General features: G+C 36.6%; 1 protein-coding gene across 2 annotated transcripts in view; it reads left to right on the forward strand.

The window, feature by feature from the left end:
* The window catches only part of EFL1 (elongation factor like GTPase 1), a 122,273-nt gene that overhangs the window by 39,958 nt on the left and 59,288 nt on the right, over positions 1-23,027 (forward strand). For both annotated transcript variants that reach the window (XR_013518774.1, XM_002749186.7), the window contains exon 15: positions 4,015-4,153. Coding sequence is in view for 1 of the 2 variants with exons in the window: in XM_002749186.7 (XP_002749232.4) it covers positions 4,015-4,153 (139 nt within the window). In the remaining variant the exon portion in view is untranslated. The remainder of the gene's footprint in view (positions 1-4,014; positions 4,154-23,027) is intronic.

Raw genomic sequence — 23,027 nt, forward strand, 5'->3', positions numbered from 1 at the left:
CTGTGGAGCATCATCAGGAGCAGAAAAGCACATGCTCCTTTCCGTGCAGGAAGCAGCCTATCTGTAGATAAACCAGGGAAGCTGTGGTACTTGGCTACAAGTGAGAGAAAAGGAGATAGCAGTTGAAGAAAGTCTCTGCCATCACTTTTTCTTTGCCTTCAATGCTTTTTCCATCAGTTTTAGCAGCTTAATCCTTGGAGAGTGCAGTGCCGTGTGGCAGTTCAGCAGTCTTTATTAAGCTATGACATGTTCTATTATAGCAAGAAGGGGCACAACACCTGGTGTGCCTAGGGTTATATTTTATGGGAGTCTGAATGTGATACATGTATAAAAACTCATCTCTGATTATCTTGGCTTGGACATAATTGATAGTTTGCTGTTTCTCAGTAAGGGTAAAGTGTCAATGTTTACTTTTTTTGTGAAAGTAAATGAGTAAGAAATTGTTATTTAGTGAAACATTGGTTTATTTGGCATTACAAATTCCATGAACAACCCAATTTATCTCTGCATAGTGTATCTTTGCTGCAGGTTGAAATAAGTTGCTTATATGTCTCATGTCTTAAGCAGGAATGACACAATAAATTGACAGTGCAAATGGCTTCTTATTTCAGTAATCAGAGCACCATAAAACCTAATTCCAACTGCTTAAAAAAATAGGTGAAATATTTCAGACCTACTCCCAAAGTCACCCCTACCCAGAATTTGTGTTTATCCCTTTGTGTTAGTTTTCTGTTACTGCATATTACAGATTACAACACACTTAGCACCTTCAAACATTACACATCACAGTTTCCGTGGGTTAGGAAAGCAGACATGGCTTAGCTGCATCTTCTCCTTAGAGTCTCACAAAGCTGCGGTCAGAATGTTGTTCAGCCTGCATTCTTCTCTGGAGGATTGACTGATGAAGAACCTGATTCCAAGCTCACTAAAGGTTGTTGACAGAATCCTGTATTTGCACCTATAGAACTGAGAATCTCACATTTTTTCTGGCCATTGGCTGCCCTCAGCTCCTAGAGGCCACCTACAGTTTCTTGTCATGTGGACCTTCCCAACTTGGAGACTTACTTCATCAAACCATACAGGAGACTAGAAGACATCTAGTAAGACAGAGTCCTGTGTGATGGTATAGAATCACAGTGTGACGTTCCATCACCTTTGTCATATTCTGTTTGTTAGAAGCAGCAAGTCACAGGTCCCACTCACACTCAGGGGAAGGAGGTTTCTAAACAAAGGTGTGAACACCAGGAAGCAGACATCATGGTACGGCACCGTTAGTCCATCTGCCACATCCTTGTTTTGCTTTTCTTGATAGTTTACAACCTGTGTATGCATTTTTAAAGAATATTGTCACATTTGCATGCTTTTGAAACTTTGTATAAATGGAATTTTACTGTAGTTCCTCTACAACTTGCCTTTTTTAAATTTAACAATTTGTTTATTGTTCGCTGTGGCATGGGATTCCTTTATTTAAATGCACGTTTTATTTACACACTTTTTTGGTCACTGTATACTTACTGCTTTCGTTTTATTTTGCAAATCTAAGCAATGCTATCTCATTTTTTTGTAAAATCTCCTTATGCACACTTACAAGAAATTCTAGGGAATATACCTATAGTGGAGTTGCCTTGGTAATCCTCTGCTTAGCAAGATAATTCCAATTTATTTTCCAGAGTAGTTTTGATTTATACTGCCAATAGGAGTATTTAACAGTTCCCGTTATTCCACATGTTCACCAAAATTTGGTTTCATTAGGCTTTTCATTTTTGCCAGTCTGATGGGTATGAGACGGTGTTCTGCACTTTTAGTTTACACTTTCCTTATTACTCTTTTAACATGTTTATTGATTAATTTTGTGTTCTCGAGTGAAGATGTTAATAGTTCTTGTAGTCATTTTCCCGTTTTTCTATTATGCTACTTTATTGTTTTAAATACTGCTTTTTAGATGTCTTTTGTATATTCTGGATACTAATTTGAGTTTTCCAAATTTCTTCTCCAGTGTAAAATTTGTTTTTACTTTCTGTTTGGTACCTGTTAATAAGCAGAAGTTCTTAATTTAAATGTAGTCCAATTATCATTATTTTATGGGTTTTGCTTTTTGCATCTTGAGCAAATTGAAATTGTCTATATTGAAGTCACAAAACTTTCTCTTAAAAGCTTAATATTTTACCTTTCATGTTTAAATATTTAATTCAGTCTTTGTGAAGAAGGGATCCAAGTTCGTTTTTACCTCATATAAATGTCCAGCTCTTGTAACATCATTGAATAGACAGTCTTCATTCACTAATTTGTTTTGTCCACTCTGTCATAAATCCGATTATTACCTATGCGCATAGATCTGTGTCTGGACTAATTTTATTTTTTCTGTTTGTCTCTAACTGTCTCTGTTCAGTGCTGTCTTCATTTCTAGATGTTTTGACATCAAAAAGGCCAAACGTTTTACCGTGTTTTTCTTCGTTAGTGTCTTGTTGTTTCCTGACTCTCTGCTCCTGTGTATCAGGTTTACAGTCTGCTTGTCAGCTTCTGTGAAAAGCCTGTTGAGGCTTTGACCAGAATTACTTTATGTCCATACAGCAATCAACATTTTATAATACAAGATCTTTCCATCCAAGAATGTATTGGGTTTATTTATCTACTTAGGTCATTTTAAATGTTTTTCATAAAGTTTTACAGTTTTATTTATAAAGAGGTTTGATCCTTTTTGTTAGATTTATTACCAGCTGTTTTATATTTTGTTGCTAATCCAAAAATTGTTGTTTTAAATATATACATATTTTCTCTTTCTTGCTATTTATTCTATGTATGCATTTTCTATTCCTAATTATGGAAGTATTATTAACTTTTGATCTTGCATTTTTGCCACCATGCTAAGCTGTCTAACTAATTATAATTTATCTGTAGCTTGTTTTAACTGGATAGTCTTATCGAGTAGATGATTCTGTTTCTTTCTATTCAGTTCATATAATTTTTATTTCTCTGCAGCCTGTCTTTAGAGCTACTTTGAGTTGTCATTGTTTCAGAACACATACATTTAGATGTAATATGTGCCTGAAAGGTCACCATTTTCATGAAGTTTCTAGAGTGCCCTAGAACAGGAGCCTCTCCTTCCTCTGAACCTTTATGAATTGACTTGCCTGTACTACTTTTTTGTTAGTCACTCTGTGCTTGTGGTGCTAATCATCTTCGTATATGTTGTATCTTAGCCATTTTTTCTCTTTCATAGTATTAGGGCAGCACCCAAGGCCTGTGAGCACCAAAGATAGGTTGATTGAAATGCTTTCTGGGTACTTCCATTTATATAGTAGATATATTTCTTAAGCCTTCATTTGAATCATTTGAGACAGAATTTTATAAGAATAAATATGATATACTGGGAGCTAATAAATCTAATGTACTTGTAGTGTATTTTTGCTGTAAATGTACTCTGTCCTCTCATTAGTGTTCCTACTATTTCATAGCATGCTCTCCAAATGAACAATATAGCTTATTGGTTTTTTTGTTTTGTTTTGTTTTTGGCATTTTTATCATATCTAACTACCTTTACAAAGTTATTTTTATGTGTTACTTGGCACTAACAGCAGCCCTTGTTGAATACTTGAAGAACATTATAATAAGAGTAAAACAACTTTAAATGATAATAGTAATAATGAGTGTTCAAATAATAGTGCAGTTGTCACCAGAACTGGTGTGTGATGTGGTTCACATACATAACTTAACAAGGGGCTGTGGGCATCAGCTAAACTGGCAATACCAGGTCACAACAGAGTTTATATTACTCATAAAGCTTATGATTAAATGGGAATCTGGATAATTTTTTAGTATTTTAGAGGTTTTAGTATTTCAAATTTTATTCATAAAGTGAGACATTTTCTCAAACCTTTTCAAATATTCATATTTCATGTTTACATGAAATGTTGCTATACCATATCTTACTGATGAATAAAAATAACTTTATAAATACCAATTAATGCTTCCAAAAGCCTCCTAACTTGTCTTCAATCATTTTTCTTTGCCCAGGTACCATTAGGCTTCTCAGCTCCACCCGATGACCTCCCCCCAGTCCCGCACATGGCATACTGTGCTCTGGAAAACCTGTATCTTCTGATGGGAAGAGAACTGGAATATCTAGAGGAGGTACCTCCAGGAAATGTGCTAGGTAGAGTAATGCTGTTTTATGATATCCATATTCTATTCTGGGAGGTTATCTAACATGTCACTGAAAATTTAATGAAATATTTGAAGGGAATAACTTTAATCTACTCTTCAGTTTGGTAATTTTTTTTCTGTTTTTAACTTAGTGCATTTGAGTAACAAACATGTAGATCAGTTATGTGCTGTGAATTATAGTGCTCTGTTTTAAAAATGCATCGCTTAAGTAATTTGTAAATGCTCTAGCCTAAGCTGGAGTTCCATTTATTTGAGAGTGAAAGGGGAAATTCTTGCTGAGATAAAGTTCTGCATATTAGATTCTAAATTGTTGGAAGCTCTTCTGATATGAAGGTCTATTTAAACTCATTGCTTTTTTCCAATGCTTTTATCCTTTGAGTATTGCTTTGCTAAGATTAGTTGATTGTCAGTTGATATCTGTGAATATTATTCTTCATCTCTTCAGTGTTATCACTTGTTTGACTTCTGCCTCTCATGTGCATCTCTTAGTGTAACCCTAAAGCCTCAAATTAAGAAATTTCTCTTGGATCCAGAGTATATTACAGAATACTGTATCCCATTGAACTGTTAGACTCTGAACCCCTAGGGTCATTGTCAGCTATAGAGCTATTTTACTAAGTGATCGTTTGGTTTGGAAATTCTCAACTTTTTAGACAGAGGTTTAACTTTTTAGAAAAACGTCTAGACTGTTAGTCCAGAATAGCTAATGGTTTGTCTAGATTTTGCGGGACTTGAATCCAAGACATTTGCCAAAGCATGTTTCCATTCCCCTACAGAGATATATTCTTTTTTTATTTAATATTTTGGCATGAAATTTGTGGAATTCTTAGCTTCTCATCAGTGTTACCTATTTTCTTCCGTCCCTTTGGGAAATGCTGTTTAACCTTAACAATTGATATATCTTTATAAGCTACCACAGCTAACTTCATCAGAAAGGGCATTGGAAGAATAGAAAACACCCTACTTTTGTTCATAAGTCTTCCTTGAGATTACTGTATTGCTCAGATTAAATGGAATATGAGGTATAAAATCTCCAGCATGATGCTCAAGGGAAAGAAAAGGCATTTGTTGAATGACTGGTTTTTATACAACATTCTCTCATTAAGGCCTGGTGTTTGTGTTCTTTCCCTAGTAGAGGATGAGAATGTGGCATGCATTAGTTACTGGTTTTCTGTTTCTTTCTGTTGCTCAATTTCTAGATGCTGTCCAGGACTGAGGTTAAGTGGTATATGAGTAGAGAAACCATTTCTCTCTTTTGCTTCCCAAGGCAACCTTGACTACTATAAGCTAAAATTTTTCATTCTTAGAGAAAAGATATACCTTGACTTCTTTTATTGACCTTTTAAAAAAGTTAGATGGTAGCACAACGTGGGATAAGAATGAAGGTGACTAAATCCTTGTTTACCAAATTTACTTATATAAGACTAGGCCAGATCAACAACCACTTTGGGACAAAATGGATCGAAGAGGAAAAGCCAGCTTTATTTCCTGTAAGAGTTAGGATTGTATTTAGCTACAGGTAACCAGTACACCAACTGCATAGTCTTAAACTTCATTCAGTAGGAAGCCCAAGGGTGGACAGTCCAGGACTGTTGACATGACTCTTCTGTGTCATCGGGGAGCCAGTGGCTCAGCATGTGGCTTTTGTTCCCATAAAAGCAAGATGACCTTGTATCTCTGAGAATCATACCCACATTCTTCACAGGAAGAGAGCACAGGAGTCAAGACCTAACAGGATTAATGTTTTTATTTGGAAAGACATGCTTCTCTACTGACTTCTGTATATATTCTCATTTTTGTAATTTTGTCATACGCCCACTCCTACCTGCCAGGGAGGCCTGGGATTGGGTGTTTTACTCTTTTAGTCTCTGTAGTTAAGGCAGAAAATATTGGAGTTGTGAGTGGCTTTTGAATGGCCAGTCCAGACTCTTAGCTACATTTGCCTTCCATTCACCTGGTGATGCCTGAGGTCCCTCCAGTAAGGTTCTGTTTTCTTTACATTAAGGAAACAGGATAGTCCACTGGAAGGATTATGAGTGTAACACTGAAGGAATTGCAGTGCTGCCAGCCACTTTGATAGGGCTTTTTGAATTGAAAGATATAGTAATTGTTTTTCTTTTATTAATTGAAATCTAATTGAGTCCCCCTCATGACTAGAAAGCATGAGTATACCAAAATGTTTGCCATAGTTTTGCCACTTACTAGTTAAATGACCTCAGGCCAGTTATGTAACCTTGCTGGGCTTGTTTTTCCAAATGATTTGGACTAGAGCAATGATTACTAATATTGTTTATGATAGAAATAGAACAGCCACTTTTAATTTTTTATAAGAACACTATGGATTCCCAGGGCTACTTTTATTTATCATAACCAGGATTTGTCATATATCCCAAACTTTAAAGACAAAGCATTAAATAACATTGCAGCGAGTACATTTTATTGCTGTAGCTATAAAATACTAACAAAATTATATTTGTACTTTTTTAGCAAAATACAAAATTAAAGTTTTAAATTGTCCTTATATTATGGCAGGTTGACATCCTAGGTGGAGATGGAGTGAGGGAAACATGTTTTGCTTATGTCATAACTATCTTCCCTGGATTTTGTCAGTTTCTCAGTAGCTTAAAAAAAGTTCTAAACTAGATTATCTTCAAGGTCACTTCTAGCTTTTAACATTTAGGCTGTGTTTCTTAAAGAAAAACCTTATTTCAGCAATTAGAATATTTCCCTCCCTCATGTTTATTAGGAGGAGCAGTAAATGTTTTGATATGGTTACTTGGTTTGGTTGATAACCCATTTTAATGGCTTTCTTAAGACATCTTAAACTGGTTACCTGCCTCAAAGTCAAAGAATTACTTTTTTAGGCAAATTTTTACTTGTTCCTTGATTAAAAAATGTGTGGCATATGTTAGCAGTAGCTGCAGTCTCATTAGCTATGGTGTTTAATAAAAGCAACTTTTCAAAGCTAGGAGTAAGTTTAAGACAGGACAAAAGAGGCAAGAGAGTCTGGTATATTAAGGGCTGAGAATAAAAGTTCCCAAGAGAAGGCTAGCTGGCAGCCACAGGTGATAAATGCTGGGATTCCAGCTTTTGGCTTTCTAGGGTGCGTTGACTGAGGGTATGTCAGCACACATTTTTTTTTCTTTTAAATAGATTCGTCTTCTCAGGTAAATGGAAAGATAAGATGGCTGCATTTGGCTGAAATAATCTCTATGTTCCAGTTACCTGTTGTTGCATAATAAAACACTCAAAGCTTATTGTCTTAAAATAAAGATGGCTCTTATTTTTTCAAGCATCTGGCGTTCCGGCATACTTTGGTGGGAATAGCTTGTCTCTTCCACGTGGTGTCTTTTTTTTTTTTGAGATGGACTTTCCCTCTTGTCATCCAGGTAAGAGTGCAGTGGTGCAATCTCAGCTTACTGCAACCTCCATCTCCTGGGTTTAAGCGATTCTCCAGCTTCAGCCTCCCAAGTAGCTGGGATTACAGGCACCCACCACAACCCCTCGGCTAATTTTTGTACTTTTAGTAGAGACGGGGTTTCACCATGTTGGCCAGGCTGCTCTCAAACTCCTGACCTCAGGTGATTCACCTGCTGAGGGCTCCCAAAGTGCTGGGATTACAGGCATGAGCCGCCATGCTCAGCCCCACGTGGTGTCTGTTGAGATGGTCCAAAGCCTGGGGCTAAAGTCATATGGAAGCTCTTTCAAGCACATGTCTGGGGGCTGATGCTGGTTGTTGCCTGGAACCTTGGTTGGGAGTGGAGCTAAGGCCTTTGCATATAGCTACTTGGCTTCCTTACAGGATGGTGGCTAGGTTTTACGGGTGAGCTACCCAGCAGGGAGAGCCAGGAGGAAGGTAGATCACCTTTTATGACCTAGCCTTCAAAGCCTTCAGCCCCACTTCTGCCACGTTCTGTTTATTAGAAGTGAGTCACTGCAACTGGCCCATGTTCAAAGGGAGGGAACTGACTCTGCCTTTTGATGGGAGGCATGTCAGAGTATTTGTGGACATGTTTTAAAATGACCACATTGCTAATCATAGATAATTTCTTGTTTCCTTTTGCATTTTAACAGACTCATGACAGGACACATATCAATTAAGACGTAGAGATGTTCATAGTGATCAGGGCAGGCCTGTAAACTTCATCTTTTTTACTTTTGTTAACTTAGAAAAAAAATTGTAATTCCTATTTAATAAGAAAACAGTGGAGACCATTATGATTGATACCCATATGCTTTTAATCATAAATGATACGGAGTCAGTAAATTTTTCAAGTGCAGATGAAAATTTTTGTTGGAAAAGGAAATGAAAACGTTATATGACATTCTTGGACAATTCAGCATTATTCAGTCAAAGTCCAAAGGAAAGTTCTTTTATTGGCACTTGAAAAATGCAGATTTCACATTTGAACTCAGCTGTAAGTCACTTAGAGAACTTATATGTGCTGATAAGTGTAGAATAGATTTTGTGATCTGGAAATAGTTAATTTAAAGTTTAAAGTGATTTAATTCTAACCTGATGTTTATAAAGTTGGTATAGACGGGACCGGAGAGACCCCACCATGCTTAGCACACAATAGCCTTTTGTTCAGTTCCCTACTGAGAATATCTCTAAAAATAAATGTTTGCTACAGGCTCCTATTAAAATGTGAGGGGAAATTGAATTAGGATTCCAAATCTTTAGCCTTTTCATATACTCCTTTAGATCTCTTCCATATGGTTAAATCTTTAAAAATTCAGAGACATATTCTGAGAGGAAACATGATACTCTTCTTTTCACAGCATGAGGAAAATAAATATTAATTGACCTTTTTCTAAACTGGTTTTAGTTCTGCCATGGTTAGTTGCTGGGTCAATAGGAAGTCAGTGTTGATATTCTGTGTGTGTGTGTGTGTGTGTGTGTGTGTGTGTGTGTGAATCCTTAGTCATGTGGGGTAACATAGGAGTCACAAACCTTTGAAGGGTTTTACTAGCAAATTTGATTTAATTTATTTCAAGGGAAAGCTCAGTAGTATTTGTTCATAAGACCTTGTTATACTTTTGTAATGTTTTTAATTCACTTACTAGTGAATTTCTTTTAAATGTACTTTATCGTCAACATTTCCATTTGGAGATAATCTATTTTAATCAGTGAAAACCTAATAGTCATTTCTTAGTTTTAAGAGTTTCAACTGATTTTAATGACTTTCCTTTTACAGATAATAATGATTTTATTATCTTTTTGCCTAATAGTGTGTTACATTTCTTTTTATTTTCATATTGCTTATAAGAATATGGTAAATAATAATAGTTGTCATTTTGTCTGGTTCCTTCCGGATTTTAATGGGAATGCTTCTGGTGTTTTAGTTTCAGGTTTACTAATGCCTTTCCATTCATGATATGTCTTCTTTATTGTCCTGGGAAAGTTTTTTTTTTCTTTCTTTTTTAATTAATCTGGAATGGATACTGAATTTTATTGATATATTCTTTGCATCTGAAGACAAAGTTATAGAGTTTTTCTCGTTTTAATTGATGTCACGAATTATATTTAATTTCCTGATATTATTAAGGTGTCCTTGCATTACTAAGTAAAAAAACAAACCACTCGATCATTGCGTATTATTTTCAGACACTTTTAGTATCAATGTACTAGCGTTTTATCTAGAATTTTCTTGTTATAAGTCAAAATGGCCATTATTTTCTTGATATCATAATACCAAAATGGGAAGCTTTCATTTTTTCTCCCCTCTAAAACTGCACTCTCCATTTGGTAGCCACTAGCTACATTCACTTACTTAAATTTAAATAGATTGAAATCAAATAGCATTAAAAGTTTACCCTTCAGTTGCACTAGCCATATTTCAAGTGCTTAGTTAACTCTGTGTGGCTAGTGGTTACCATATTGTATATTGCTGCTCTTGAGAAATTTGTATATAAGAATTACCTTTTCTTCAAAAGTTTGAAATAGTTCACTTGTAAAACTAACTGGGCTAGATGCAGAAAATCTTTGATTCTTTCTATTTGGTATACTTTATCTTTTTCATTTTCAGTTCTGTATATTTGTGTTTTCTTGTTCAATTACTTTATTCTAAAATTTGTCTTTATTTGAATATAATAGTTTTATATAAGTTAACATTTTAAAGTTTTTTTTTAAAAGATAACTTTTCAGTATAGTGCAAGCCATAATATTAGTCCATTTGAAAATGCAGATAAGCTAAATAAGAGTTATTGCTTACTATAGGGGTAACCATCAGTTTTCTGTTAATATATGTGCATATTTTTTTAAATTGTGGTAAGAAAACACAACATAAAATTTACCATCTTAATTTTTAAAAGTATACAGTAGCTTTTTTTATTTAAAAAATCATATTTTCTATACTGTTTTTTCTCTTGGAGACAATCCCTTCTCTGAATATAGCTTTCCCCGGCCTTTGTTTAAATGCATTTGCTGCAACTTTCAGAAGAGTGTCAAATAGTAACACAATAGGAATCTTTGTTTCATTTGTTAAGTTAGAGAAATTTATATACATATATGCTGTATATGTATATGTGTGTGTGTATATATATATATAGATAGATAGATAGAGAGATATGTTACCCTGATATTTGGGCTAGATAGTCTTTATAATGAAAAGAAAGTATCCTCCTTTTTCTATTTACTAGGTTAATTTTTAAAATGTGGGTAGATACTGAGATTTATCAAATAGTCTTTTCTACATATTGCAGGTGACACATACGAGGTTTTTTTGGGGGGGTTCCACTTATGCCATGAATCATATTAACACATTTCCTAATGTTAACCCAGTTTTTATTTCTGGAATAAAGTATTAGGTGAGTATATTTCAAGTGTGTTCTTGAGCAGTGAACTCAGTTTGTTAGTAGTTTAGTGAAATGTTTATATTTGTAAGTTTAGTCCATAGTTTTTTTGTGTATATATTTGTGGAGTTTAATATCATCATTATACTAGGTACATGAAACAAATCACAAATCAGGGGATAGTTTTTATTGTTCTCTCTTCTGTTTAAATGGCATAGGAATTTTCTGGTCCCTAAAATTTTGGCTATTAGCACACACAAAACCGGCTATATTTGGTTAGCTGTTAATTATTATCGTCCCTTTCAGGTTCTTTCTTTCGGAAATATTGTCATTGACAAATAGACCTCCAAAGTCACACATAAAGAGAATCATAAGTGAAGTACTTAATTATGAAGATTAAAGAACGCTTTCCACTTTTAAAAAATACGTCATTTATTCAAATGAAAATCTTTTTATACAAAGAATTCAAGTAGGCTACTAAAAAGGTAGGAAAAGAGTACTTTTCTGGGGGGAAAGTACTCTTTTATTCTAGTGAAATTGATCTGAAAGATGTCCTCCAGCAATATATGCAGAAAAGAAATCAGATTCACTGTCTGTTGCTGAAACTCTGACTTTCCTTCCCCATTCCTAGTTATTCAGTGTTACAAAGATTCAAAACATTTTGATAGCTTTTGAGAGGAAGTTTGAAATAACAGAGATGATACAGAGAATTCGTTTTTTGAGAACCAAGGCAAAAGGGGTGAATCCTTAAAACTCCTGAATTGTCAACATTGATGTTGGAGCCCCACTCCAGATTTTGGTTGGAGTGTCACTCCACAAGTAGATGTTTTGGAGAAGGAGTGGCTGAGGCAGAACCTGTGACTTAAAGTAGGAGGAGGGAGAGAGTTTTCTACTGAGAAGCATATGTATTAATACAAGCTTAAAGACAAAGTGGAAAAGGAAACAGATAGCAGTAACCATATTGTCCCAGATTATTCTGTGGCAGGACATATGCCTGACCAACAAAGTCATGAGCTGTGTGGGGTAGATTCAGAGTGAAAGTTTGAGTTGGTTTTTTTTTGTTTTTGTTTTTTTTTTGCAAGAAGTTATTAACTACAAAATGGGCATATGTTCTTCTAAGATGATATTCTGACAAAATAATGGTTCACAAATACAAAGCAGCCCACACAATTGCAGTATAGTTTGTTTTATTAAAATAAAAGGATATATTTATTTATTTAAGATATCATGTACTAAGAAAATCCTCAACTGAACCTCCAGAATTACATTAAGAGCAGTAGGGGTTGAAAACATAGGTTCTTCCCTGGAACAAACTATATTACAGTCTTTTAAAAAGCACTTGGCCTTTCTCCAGTTTTATACATGGGGTGAGGAGAGTTAGTTCATCTTTGCCAGGAAAGAAAGTCCCTCTCTCCTTTGTAGATGAGCACAGAGCTTATACCTTCCTAACACTCATACCTGCTGATTTGGAGAGGACTGACTGCAAATTCCCTAAGGACTGCACCTCCCAGGTCTTCACACTTAATTATTCCTGGTGAAGATCTCTTGAGTGTTCAGTGTATATTGGTTGAATGTGTGACTCACTTAATCACTTAATAAGCTCACTCAAGGGAATACATGAGCAGCCAGAAGCCATTTAGTGTTCATCATTTATTTCTTCAAAGTTTAAAATATTCTCAGGCAGCCCGGGCAACATAGTGAGACCCCGTTTCTACAAACAACAGAAAAATAAAAAAACAGGCGTGATGGCATGTGCATGTAGTCTCAGCTACACAGGTGGAAGACTGCAGCCCAAGGTGTTGGAGCTACAGTGAGCTGTGATTACACCACTGCATCCTGGCCTGTGTGATAGAGCGAGACACTGTCTTAAAAAAAAATATTCTCAAAAATTCTCTCAATACCTAAGGGAGATAGAAAGTATAGAAATATTTCTTTAGAAGCGAACACATTGGCTTTTCAGTATAAACATACTGGAATTTGGTAGGTGAAAGCAAAAATACTTTCTTGGTCTGAACATTTCTTATTAAAGAATATCAGGGTAGCGATGTTTTAATGTGTTAAGATTATCCAACTCCCAGAACCAAGGTGACGTTATCACTGGGAATTTTTTGTTTAGCTCAGACAGTACACTGAAACGAATTGGTTCTTCCTCCCCTTGGTGTGTCACAGGTGTTCTGGGAGGCTCCCAGGTATGTCCTGGACGGAAAAAGGTGAAGCTGTTTGATGTTAGAGAAGCAAAAATAGTCTGAGTATCTTTCTGTTGTTTTCTCTATGCTGTGGTCCAGTCAACAGGAGGGGAGAGCATTGTCCCAGGCTTTATAAAGCCAAGATTAGCCCCACAGAAGCTGCTTGGTGCCGGTTTCCAGTCTCCTGAGCTAAGGGTGACGCTCCCAAGACAAGGCAAGACTCAGTTGCCTCTGCCTGAAGATGTTATTTTGTATAGTATTCTCAGGTGTGTTGTATAGGGACTTAAGCTCCACTAATGCTTTCCTTTTTTTTTTTTTTAATTCTTTTATTTTCGACCATTTATTTTGTCATTTGTACTCTTCCTTGTGTTTCTCCTTGAATATTTGACGTTATATAACTCTCTTGTGCCTGGCTAAGTTCTTCTGGGGCATGAGCCAGGTAACCCATAAGCTAGGTATTCAGGTTTATTTTTTTTCCAGGTGGATAGGTGTTGTACCGGCACAGTATATCAAATAAACTTTACCCTGCCCCTGCTTCCTTCCCCACTGTTTCACTACCACGTTTCCCACACATACTGTAATTTGTTTCTGGATACCATATTCTATTCTGATGTATTTGCCAGCCTGTACTGTTTGATTTTGAGGGTATCAGTAATTCATTTTTGAATCTGGTTCTGTCACTTTTAGCTTTAATAATTGGAGGCTATCTTTAAACATTTATTCTATGTGAACTTGAGATGATTTTATCTCTGGCAATCATTAAATGTCTATGTTAAGACATTTTATTTACAGAAGTAAATTATGACCACTCTTTTACTATAAAGGTGATTATACAGAAAAAGCTAAGTAAGTTACCTTTCCCAGGGCTGATTCCTGTAAGTGTGATCAGTGTGTTCTTCCAGACTTCTGTCCATAGATAATATGTGTGAATGTTGCTATAGTAAAATAAATTTGTGCGTGTGAATTTAAATAAGTTCACTAGGGAGCTAAAGCTGGGACTGCAGCTTAAACCCAGCATTATGTTGTTCTGGTTTTTTTATTATTACCAAATAAATGATTTTAAACACTTAAAATTATCCCAGTACTAGTCTCTTTTGGGGAGCAACCCTTCCCATTTTCATACAAGGCCTTATTTTGTGGTCTGCAGTCCTAGCTGTCTCAAACTGAGCCAGCAGGCAGCAGCCAGAACTACTTTTGCCTGAGGGTCTTCCCTGAGATAGACTTTGGCCCTTGGCCTTCTTGCTTAGGATATTTATGAAGTCCAGGATCTCTGTCTATCTCCAAAGACTTCTGGCCTTGGCTTTCTTGCTTAGGATATTTGTGAAGCCCAGGATATATATATGTATATGTGTGTGTGTGTGTGTGTGTGTGTATATATATATATATATATATCTTTCAATTTCTGGAGTGACCAACTGCTGTCTTAGTGGCATGAATTAATTCTAATATACCTGAGTGGCCTCTAATCTAGTTCCATATTTCAAAGTTTTTGGCTTTGGGGTAAGACCTTTTCCTGTGTTGACATAGCCTTTTCCTAAATTTTACATTTTGGTACTTGGGATTTGGAAGTGCAGGGATGGGAGGGAGGGAGGAAGGAATATAAGGTGTCTTTTTTTTTTTTTTTGAGACGGAGTTTCGCTCTTGTTACCCAGACTGGAGTGCAATGGCGCAATCTCGGCTCACCGCAACCTCCGCCTCCTGGGCTCAGGCAATTCTCCTGCCTCAGCCTCCTGAGTAGCTGGGATTACAGGCACACGCCACCATGCCCAGCTAATTTTTTGTACTTTTTTTAGTAGAGACGGGGTTTCACCATGTTGACCTGGATGGTCTCAATCTCTTGACCTTGTGATCCACCCACCTCGGCCTCCCAAAGTGCTGGGATTACATATAAGGTGTCTTTTATCCACCTTCCTTTCTCAGAATCCAGAGTTTTTTTTAAAGAGAAAAAAACCAGGTTTTTAAATATGCAGTGAACTGTTTTTTCCTCTGAAAAGTGAAAACTTTATTAGCTTAATTGTATATCCTAATCATTCATTCACATTGATTTTGTGCTTACTGTATGTTTGGTACTTTATTGATCTCTAGGTTAGGTTTCTCACACTGTGTGTTTACTCATCCGGATTATTTATAGATACTTCACAGTTTTGATTCCAAACTAGTAAATAAGGCATCCACTGATAGGAGAAGCAGCACTGGGTTTTACCAGTGGGACCTCTGGCAATTTGGCCACTTTGTGGAAATTTTCAGACCAAATCTGTATCTGTGTAAAAGAAAGTTGAGGTAGATGACCTCTTAGGGCCTTTCTTTCTCTTCTGGCTGGTTTTCTAGGATTCTTCTTCACCTTTTCCACTGCCCATGTTTTGGGTTTTCCTATATTTCTTAGTTACATTGCAGTTTTCAGTACTGTCTGTGTCCTATTCTTTATCTGTGGATTGCTTTAAGTGACATTCAGACAACCAGAGGTCCAGAGGGCATTTGACATGAAAGAATTCCATCCTTCGAAGATCTCTTCTCATAACCAGGAGTTTTTTGTTTTTTAAACAAAACAAAACAAAAAACCAATTATGATTGGATCCATGTACTAGCTTCACTTGGCTGTGCCTCAGGAGAGGTCCAGAATAGTTTTCTTGGACTTGAGCGAGCTCAGAAGCATTAGCACTTTCGCATTTACACTGGCCTTGATTTTGGGAGAGATTGAGCAGGTTGAAGTCCCCTCTCTGAAGCCACCATGGAATGGTAAAAGGCATCTGCAGCCAGATGTTCCAGCTCTAGTAGGGTCACAACTACACTGAGATGAACACAAGGGGGCAGCCTTTCCCACAGATTTCCATCAAATCGAAGAGGAACAAAGAGTGCAGTTTGAATGTGAGCACACGTGTGAGCCTGTGTCTGTCCACACCAGTGCCCGTGTGTAAAATGTATAACCTCTAATTCTGTTTGTAAGAGCAGTAGGGTGAAGGGCATATGAATGCTGAGTAGATTTTGTGCTTTGCTGGGCTAAAGTTTCATTAACACAACCCAGGCTTCCTCGGTGTAGGTACTATAGACTATATCCCCTTGCCTAGCCCAGAGTCTCACACATGGCAGGCAGGCAGGCAGGCAGGCAGGCAGGCAGGCACTTTTATTATGGAGGCTTACAGATGACTGATTCGTTAATACAGAGGAGTTGAAATCATTTCGCTTGCTGTTTCAACCTGAAGAATGATTTCAAAGCAGTCATTTAAATTTATTTTGGCCCTTTTTATTTTCATTCTCCTGCCTTCCTACTTCTCATCCAACTACTAAAGGCATTGTTTCAATTGTATATATTTTCCTTTATTTTTGTTTCCTCTTCATCTTGTAAATTGAGTTATGACTCCTTTGGTTGTTTCTAGTTGGAAAATGCATTATGAAAATATATGCTGTTTAGTGGGCAATGAAGCAGAATATAAAATATCACTAATATCCTGAACCCCCATGCAATTAGAAGCACATTGTCACTAGTTTAGTTTTATGTTTCCCAGACGACTGTTAATTTAGCAGTTCAGCACATAAGTGCATTGATGATCATATTTCAAAGGATTTGAGTCTGTTGATTCAAGTGTAGAATTTAGGTAAAACTTGTTACTCCTTCACTGTTGTATCTAAATTTGTCTTATTATTTGACTCTGTAGTGGCTGGAAGAAATCAGATATGCTTTGGAAATCAAAGGTAAATTTTCTGTCCCCTGGGGTTGGGGTGGGAAGAAAGAGAAACATTTTCTTTTAGCTCTAAACAAGAGGAGCAATTAGTAGATTTGTTGTATAATAGTTGTTTTTCTTCAAAACCACATGCCTTTGATTTTTCTAAAATGACAATAGTAAATTTTCACTTTCTAAACAGCTTATATCAGTTTCATTATATTTGCATGTATTTTGTTAACTGATACTAACAGTGACTTAGTATCAGATTTAATATCCAGATTTAGTATCTGTAATGATTAGCCACAATTTTTTTTTTTTTTTTTTTTTTTTTTTTTTGAGACCGAATCTTAGTCTGTCGCCCAGGCTGGACTGCAATGGCATGATCTCAGCTCACTGCAACCTCTGTCTCCTGAGTTCAAGTGATTCTCTGCCTCAGCCTCCCTTGTAGCTGGGATTACAGGCGCCCGCCACCACACCCAGCTGATTTTTGTATTTTTAGTAGAGACGGGGTTTCACTATGTTGGCCAGGCTTGTCTCGAACTCCTGACCTCGTGATCTACCTGCCTTGGCCTTCCAAAGTTCTGGTATTACAGACATGAGCCACCGTGCCCAGCCAATGCTACAATTATTAATACACTTGAAGGGTATATCAAATTAGATTTAACCAATGTTTATTTAGCTGTTATTGTATGCCAGGTGTTTACTGAGTCAATTTTGTTTGTTTTCTTACTTAAGCCTTGAAACAAACTTTAGTGGCGAATTTCTCTTCATTTTGCATATTTAAAGAACTGAAAAGGTTTTGGCTTGTTCAACAAATTACACTATCCCAGCCATTTCTTATAGCTGTAATTTTGTTTTCTGTATAGTTATGTAGCTGGGATTATTTGAAATACCGATTCTCCTCACTTACTTTGATGTTAAAAATGAAAATATGCTGTAATGATTTTTGACATTCTGCATATAGAACCCTTGAGTTTCATGGCTCCTATAGTCCCTTTCTCCTATAAATAAAGAATCTGAGACTCAGAGAGAGGCTAGGTCTCCTCCAAGCTTGGGCAGCTGATAGTTGGAGAGTTGATCTAGAACCCAGGTCTTTCTCTTCTTAAGGGACAAAACCATTGGAAAGGACAGGCAGAGAAATAGCTGGGATTCTCAAAAGGAAGAGAGAAGCTGACAGGGAGGATTTGTCAGTTTTACTGTTTGGAAAGAGACCCTTCACTGTCTGCCTCTTCCTGCCTCCCTATGCTTCAGTTCTCAGCACCCCTGAATATATCATGATTTTCATACTTCTGTGTCTCAGCACATGCTTCTCTTCTCAAGTGTTTGTTCTCCCTTTATTGCCAGCTCAAATATCACCTCCTCTCAGAAGCCTTCCCCAACTGCATCAGACAGATACATCTAGCTCTTTCCTTCCTTTGAGTTCCTCTGCTCTTTTTAATAGATCTCTCTTAGAACATTTATTCCTTTACAGCCTTTGTGTTTTCAGTTAGTGTCTTGGAGCTCCTGGGGCAAGGGTCATCATTCTTCAGGCATATCTGTGATGTTGAGCCTGGGTGCACTTTACTAGGATGCATGTTCAAGCGTGGGTAGGAAAGAACAAATGAATGACTGTGTTCTACCCTCCCAGGTGCTGCTTCTCAGCACAAAAATGGAATAGAATTTTGAGCAGGAAGAAAATGGAGTCTGCAGAAGTTCTAGGAGATATTCTTACAGTTAGTCATTAGTTTGTTGGCATGTAGCTTCTAGGTTACATATGGGAAAACTGAGGAACAGTAAATCACAAAGGGAGGCTGGTGGTCCAGCTTATTAGGAAACTTGAGTATCTGGAATGTGGCCACCAGCTTGTGTACATCTTTGTTGATTCTGACATTCACTGTGTTCACCAAGAATTAATGTCTTCCAAGGGCCTACCTACATTAGTTTAGAGGTGTAACACTTGGAGTAGTCAACGAGGTTGGGGTATGTTTTTCATTTGTCGATATATTAATCTGCCCAGACAGGAGGTACCCTAGCACTGTTCACAGCCTGAAAACACAGCTGTAAGAGTTTGCGGGTAATACAAATGTAGTCTTACTTAGATCTTTCAAAGTATCTTCACTCCTCAGAGTAACTTTGAGTGTTTTCTGGATTTGAGTTTCCACCATTAAAGTCTGATTTCTACATAATTCAGATATATCCAAAGTTTTTTTGATAATGAATTTGAAAAATTTCCCCTTATGAGATTAGAAAGTTTATAACTGAAACCAAGTTTGTTAAACCTATGCTAAAATATCAAATTGTCTTTAAGAAAAGCCCAAACAGGTAGAAAGTGACATTTTACTAGGATAATAATGACAACTTGAATGTTTTTATATTGAACTCTATATGATATAAAAATACCGTATTTTCTAAGGCCACAAATCATTACCAAGTTTAGATTTATTTTAAAATGTAGTAGATCCATAGTTTTGTTCTTTGTATTCATCATGGAATTTTTTTAATGTATCCTATTTTTTTTTTTTTTTTTTTTTGCCTCATTGATTACTAGATTCTGAAAACAGGACTGTGGAAAAGTAGAGAAGAAGCTGAGCATGTGAACCCATTAATTCCATCTCTCTTTTTTAGTAAAGGGAGCTATTTATTTTCCTAACTAGGGAGACCTCACAACTTGGGTTGCTGAGGACATCCTGGTTTATGCCTGTTGTCTTGGAGAAGTTATTAATTGTGTCTCCTTTCACTGTTTAAAATCCTAGTTTGGATGATGAGTTCTCTGTGGTCACTCTTATTATCACTGATATATTTGTGCTTGATTATGTTATGCTTTGATTTTAATACTTCTGTAAGTGCATTTTTGACGATACTTTCCTGCATTTTTAAATTAGCTAATGTTTTGGAAGGTATATCCTATTTTATTTCTAGTAATAGCTGCTTTTTGTGTTTTTCAAATTTTTCTTTAAATGTAAGTCAGTACTGAAATGTTATCCTTTGTGTCCTACCAATTTAAGAATTAGACATTATAAATTCTTTGAGAATGGCACTGGATTCTTTTTTGTGTCCCTGACAGTATTTCATAATCTACTTTGAACAGAGTCCTCAAGAAATATTTATGGAATGAATCTTAGGAAGCAGTTTGGTTTTATCAAAATGAAGAGCAAAATTTGGTCTAGTCTAGAATGGTATAGGCACCTCCCCTTAAAGGAACTGGGGCTGCACTTGGGCTAAAGATCCGGTCAGCCCAGTGGCCCTGCTGACCAAACCCAGCCATGGAAAAGTTTTCAGTGATCTACTTTAAACTCACCTCGTGACTCCCAAGTGAGTTTTCGGTAAACTCTTCTTCAATTGAAGGGCTTTCTCTAAGATCACCCTGCTGCTAAGTATAAAGACAAAGGGATTTTCCAGTGTCAAGCAGAGACAGACAGAGTACCCTGGTTCAGCCACTGTAGCTGCTCACAGTGTCAGCGACAGCACCGTGTTCCAGAATGAGAAGAGTGACAGCCCGAGTTGGGTGGGAGAGCTCAAATGGAACAGTAGTTTGCAGGACATGTGAAGAGTTCTTAAAAGACATTGAAGATTTTTGTAGCACATTTAGTTGTTTGAGCCATGTGTATTTCCAAATAATAGATTTGGCGTCTTAATTTAAAGTAGACACAGTAATAGAAAGCTAGGTGTATTCAGTAACAGTCAGTCACTTACGAGCCAGAGGAGGGAAGAATGCCCTTTTTCAGAGTTTGAGTTGCAAAATATACCTTGTACTCTGACAGGCAGTTTACAGTTCCTGATAAAATGAGTCATCTTTTTGTCTTGCCAAATTTTACTCTAGCTAAGTGCCTCCAAGTTTAGGCAAAATACAGACAAGTTAACTGTTCTTAAGTGTAATAATGCCATGGACTCTCATGAATAGAAGCCTTTGATAACTAGAAAATAGTTACCTTTTGACTTTTTTCCTTCAAAATATAAGGGTTGCTTATCTGTAAAGCTGGAAGGGGATATAATTAGGTATATATAAGGAAGGCTGTGCATGAATTGAGTGCAGGTATTTTCTAAGTCCTGTTACTGCATAGCTGCTTAATACAGTATCTAGTACCTGATGGTACTCAGTACGTATTAATGGAATCTAAATTTCTTTCTCCACCAAGATCTCTGTCAAGTATATTTGATGGTTAATTTAACTATTCTATTTTTGGGATCCAGTAGTCACAAACTATAGCATAATCCTAGGGTAATTTATCTTTCATTTTTAAAAAGTACTTAATTTGAATTTTTTGTTTTAAAAGCAATAACCATTCTTCATTAACAAATTTAGCTGATACATTTTTGTTTTGGTTTCACTCATTTGAATTTCAAAAGTTATACATGCTTATAGTGAAAACCCAGACAATAAAGAAGTGTCAAAATAAAAGTCTCCTCATCTTTGCAACCACTTCTCCAATAGAACCAGTGATCACAAATCACCTTATAGCCTTGCATAGTTTCTCCTATAGAGCCCCCTCACACACATGCATGTGCACTTTTCTCTTGCTTCTTCTTTCTTTCTCTTCCCCTTCCTTCCTTCCTTCCATCCTTCCTCCTTCCTTCCTTCTTTTGTTCCTTCCTTCCATCCTTCCTTCCTTCCTCCTTCCTCCCTTCCTCCTTCCTCCCTTCCTTCCTTCCTTCCTCCCTTCCTTCCTTCCTCCCTTCCTACCTACGTACTAGTATTGAATGTATTATCAGTTTGGTGCAGTTCAGCAGACATGTATTGAGCTCTTGCTTGCACGGTGTCAGGAGCCACAGTGTGAACCACACTCTTGCTGTACTATGAGTGTCTATAATCTCTGTCCCTGGGCAATTTCTCACATTCTCTTTCATCATATTTCAAATTCATTACTGTTGCTAATCTCTTTATAAGTTCACAAGTTTTCCACCTTATGGTGTTGTGAAATCCAAATCATGTAATATTTATTAAAGCACTTAGTTAAACATCAAGCAGTGAGATATGACTGTATGATTGCTAATAATTGGTTATCCATGAATAACTCTAATTTTTGTCATTGCTAAAGGAAAATATACTTCATCTGCTTATATTTTAATTATTTCCATAGGTTCCTTACATTTTCAAAACATGTGATTTTACATACTGTATTTTTACTTTTTTTTTTCCGGTGAGACAGAGTCTTGCTCTTGTCCCACAGGCTGGAGTGCAGTGGCATGATCTCAGCTCACTGCAACCTCTGCCTCCCTGGTTCAAGCGATCCTCCTGCTTCAGCCTCCCAAGTAGCTGGGATTATAAGTGCCTGCCACCACTCCTGCTAATTTTTGTATTTTTAGTAGAGATAGGGCTTCTCCATGTTGGCCAGGCTTGTCTTGAACTCCTGACCTCAAATGATCTGCACTCCTCTGCCTCCCAAAGTGCTGGGATTACAGGCATGAGCCACTGCACTCGGCCTGTATTTTTACTTTTACATGCAGTATGCCGAGCCTTCTTTGTCTCAGCAGATGTTTTTTAAAAATCCCGACTAGGTGTATCTTTAGCAATTTTTTTCTTCCATATTCTTGGCTATATTTGATAGACAAGTGTGATATAAATTTCATCCAGTTAACATGTGTTTTAGAGTCTAAGATTTCTTCTAGCTTGTATTCCATGTTCATTGTTATTTTATCACCAACTAATTAGTTGCAGCCAGAGATTTTAACTGAGTCACAAATAAAGTTCTTCTTTGTCAGAAAGACCACACACACCTCGTGAAAAGTTATTTTCAGATTTGATCACATAATTTCCAAGTGTCTTCCAAGAAAGTGAGCATGATGCTTTGGAGTGGAAAACTATGGCACTTGACCAAAACCTCAGTTTGTTTCTAATCATGTAGGGATGGAGTGTAATTTGATTAAAGTCGACTGGCCTGAAATGATCCCAGTAAGATGCTGAACTGGATCTGGCTTAAAGCCTCACTGTTTTCTGCCCTCATCTAAGCACTAACGAATCACTGAAATGAATGAGTTTGGGATTTCATGTCCAAATCCATTTTTAATACTGCCACCTTATGTTTTCATAGTACCGTGTGCTTTTCAAAATGCTTTTACTTATAGTATTTGATCTGTCCACTCTGCTTTCAGCTTCTATATTTCAAAGCCCAGTAATGGTTAGGTTGGAAGTAATACCTATTAGAATAGTGACTTTGAAAACTTTGAAATCATTTCCAGGTGTTTTAGATAGGTAGGCTACATTCGAGTGATGAAACTTTAAACTTTCTTTTTTATAAAAGAA

Source organism: Callithrix jacchus, chromosome 6 (assembly GCF_049354715.1).
Source record: "Callithrix jacchus isolate 240 chromosome 6, calJac240_pri, whole genome shotgun sequence".
Lineage (NCBI taxonomy): Eukaryota > Metazoa > Chordata > Mammalia > Primates > Cebidae > Callithrix > Callithrix jacchus.